The sequence below is a fragment of the Arachis stenosperma genome, chromosome 1 (assembly GCF_014773155.1).
Source record: "Arachis stenosperma cultivar V10309 chromosome 1, arast.V10309.gnm1.PFL2, whole genome shotgun sequence".
NCBI lineage: Eukaryota > Viridiplantae > Streptophyta > Magnoliopsida > Fabales > Fabaceae > Arachis > Arachis stenosperma.
Genome location: NC_080377.1, coordinates 98,230,348 through 98,233,628, shown reverse-complemented (window position 1 = coordinate 98,233,628; position 3,281 = coordinate 98,230,348). Strand labels below are relative to the sequence as shown.

The 3,281-nt window shown below is 32.2% G+C and overlaps 1 protein-coding gene across 2 annotated transcripts; it reads left to right on the top strand.

Annotated features, from left to right (window-relative positions):
- Positions 1-1,261: 1,261 nt before the first annotated feature.
- On the top strand, positions 1,262-3,072 carry LOC130941757 (two-component response regulator ARR5-like). Of its 2 annotated transcripts, none has more exons than XM_057870339.1 (5): positions 1,262-1,577; positions 1,671-1,750; positions 1,851-1,928; positions 2,025-2,098; positions 2,620-3,072. In XM_057870339.1, the coding sequence occupies exons 1-5, from the start codon at positions 1,427-1,429 to the stop codon at positions 2,876-2,878; spliced, it is 642 nt and encodes a 213-aa protein (XP_057726322.1). In that variant the 5' UTR covers positions 1,262-1,426; the 3' UTR covers positions 2,879-3,072. The 2 variants fall into 2 exon arrangements, with proteins under 2 accessions (XP_057726322.1, XP_057726330.1); XM_057870347.1 differs by having other exon boundaries at positions 1,265-1,577; positions 2,028-2,098.
- Positions 3,073-3,281: the final 209 nt, after the last annotated feature.

Sequence of the window (3,281 nt, the reverse complement as noted above, 5' to 3'; positions counted from 1 at the left end):
GTATAATCAAATTCCTCATTATCCATTCTTATTTAGAACAAGTATCAACTTACATCATTTTTGTTTCGACCATAATTAATTTCGCACATCATGTGATAAAAATAAAATATTAAAAAATATTAAATTAGAACATCCATTGTTTAGCCTTTAAAATAAAATATTAGTATGCAAACAAGAGAAATGCGGGACCAATTGTATACTTTTCTTATTAGTGGAAAAGATATCCTATCTTCATTAAGGGAAAAAAATATGTGCAACTTACACTGTAAATAGTATTATTATTTATTAATAACGACATCTAATAAACAAAAACAAATATTCTATGAGACAAGGGAAAAGGTGGTTGCAAAAAAAAAAAAAAAAACTAATAATAAAAAAAAGAGGAAAAGGTCGTTTAGCTTCAAAACTAATGTCAAGTCAAACCCGCGGCAGCCACCGGGACCATATTACATATTTAGGCCCTGTCTGACTCTGACCGTGACCAACGTTATGAGAATCTTTTCGTGTAATAAACACTATAATTACGTGATTTATTAATATCATAATATCAATATGAAAACATAATTTATCATAATAATATATAGATACACACGACGAAAATCTTCTTTCCTCACATTTCCCATTTAAAATTTTCTAATTATGATTAAAGAAACTATAATTAACCAAGAGAAATCTGAAATGTTGATTTGAGTTTTTTTTTTCCTCCTCCAAAGAGGTGCTTATTATAGCAGTAGTTACTATAATCTCTTATGTAAAAATAATTACCGATATAAAAATAACAGTTAAAATATCAATAAGTATTATATCAAAATAACTTAGTCAAATTATTTTTATCTAATAATTAATCTATCATAAATTTAAATTTTAATTAAAAATTTATTGTTGATTAATAAATTATTACGTATATAAAATAAAATTTATATTCTCAACCCTTATCACTAATTTAAATAAATGAGTAAGATTTTCACTCCAGGAGCCAAATTGGTTTTTACAAATATCAATATAGTGTTTATCAATTAACATCATAGTTAATTAAAGAAAAGAAAACCCTCTTAATTAAGATGAGATATTGGGGGGACATAATAATAATATAATATAAGATATGGATTTTGATTATGATTTTGATATTGATGATGACATGAGAAGGGACAAGTGGAGGTGGATGGATTTGCAAAGATCTCTGAGATTTGGATCCTCCGAATCTGTCACCTTTATTCCTTTTTATTAATTCAACCAAGATCAGCCCCACAAATCTCTCTTTCCCATTTAGTATTCACTAATCTATGCGCGTCGCTTTCTCTCTCCATTCTTTCTCCATACTTAAACACCACACCATCTTCATTTCTTCTCCTTCTTGTGTCCCTTCAACACATTTTCTCTCTTCTCATCAAAATCTCTCTTGGGTTTCTGATTTTATTTATTGGCTATGGCTGGTGGTGAAGTTTTGAGGCAGAATTTACCTGAGAAGCTTGAGGAATCTCCTTCTGGTGCAAATGAGCTTCATGTTTTAGCTGTTGATGATAGTCTTGTGGATAGAAAGGTCATTGAACGCTTGCTCAAGATATCTTCTTGCAAAGGTAATTCACCAAGCAAGTCTTTGTTGTTTGTTGCATCTGGATTAATGGTTCATTCAATGGTTTTTCTGATTCTGAAGCTTTTGTTTATGGCAGTGACAGTGGTGGAGAGTGGAACTAGAGCTCTTCAGTATTTGGGGTTGGATGGGGATAAGAAAAGCTCCATTGGATTTGATGTAAGCAAAGAAGAACTAACAAACTTTTTTTGTTTTCATTTCTTGGGATTCTGTGGTTCTTATTATATGTTTGTTTGTTTTGATTTGTTTATGGCGGCAGAGTGTGAAGGTTAATTTGATAATGACTGATTATTCGATGCCGGGGATGACTGGTTATGATCTTCTCAAGAAAATCAAGGTGTGTAATTTGTTCTTAACAGATTGAATGTTATGTGCACAAAACTATCATCATCAATACAATCATATGTTTATGTAAATTTGTGTTCAATTTCAGCAGGAATCGTCTGTTTTTAGAGAGATTCCAGTGGTGATCATGTCATCGGAGAATATCTTGACTAGAATTGATAGGTAAGCTCTCAACTAATCATTCTTTCTTTCATTGACTCTAGCATTTGGCATGACATGGGTAACATTTTTTGTTTATTAGCTTGTGATTCTAAGATAGAGAAAATCAAGTACCTCTAGAAAAATCTAGGACTAGCTAGCATCATTTTGCATCTGAAACCTTATTTTTTCCAATGGAAAAGAATAGCATATTTGAACATAGATGATGTTCCCTAGTTCCGAATTCGATTGAATAAAGTCCTTGACTCATACATCATACATGGTCTTATAACTTCACGGTAAGAAATTAAGGTGATTTAATAGTTAGTGAATTATTAGATAATTTGACATGTTTGATTGAATTACTTAACATAATACATATCCACATTTTAACTATCATCTTCAAGTGAAGATGGTAGTCACCTTAATAGGTAATCCTATATGTGTTAAAAAGTCCGAAACTTTAAGACACGTGAGTCTCGCGTCTTCACACTTATATGATCTTCAGTTCATCCAAGAACCTTATAAAATGTTCTAATTAACAGATGCTTGGAGGAAGGAGCAGAGGACTTTCTATTAAAGCCGGTGAAGTTATCCGATGTAAGACGCTTAAAAGATTTCATCATGAAGGGTGAAGTGAAGGAAGGAGAGAAAAGATGCTGCAAAAGATCGCGATCCGAAGATTGCAGCCCATCGCCGATGACTCATCCCTGCGATTCATCGCTATTGTCATCGTTGTCTTCGTCTTCAGTACTTTCACCATTGTCACCATCTACCTTGTCCTCCAAGAAATCCAGATTGTGATAAAATATAAAGTAGCATCCTAAATGTATGCACACAAGTTTTTGCTACACCAATGTTCAAATAGAACCTTTGTCGTGTATCTTGTATTTGTTCTATCCCCTGTACTATTGCTTATAGTATGTACATGGATTAAGAATGAAAAAAGAGAAAAAGAAAATTGAGTAAAATCAGAATCACTGATTCTTTTGCCCCAATTTCTGGTTGCTGATATTGCCCTTTGTAATTGTATAGTATCAAAGATTTGAACATTGGGCCACGGTTTTCTACTTAGTTTTTGTTTTTACAATCCCGATAAGTAACCAGTAAGGAGTGCAGTATAAGACACACGGGACAATGTATATATATAAAAGGGTAAAAAACCATATTAAGCCAACAGGCTCAAAAAATTACGTAAATACGCCAA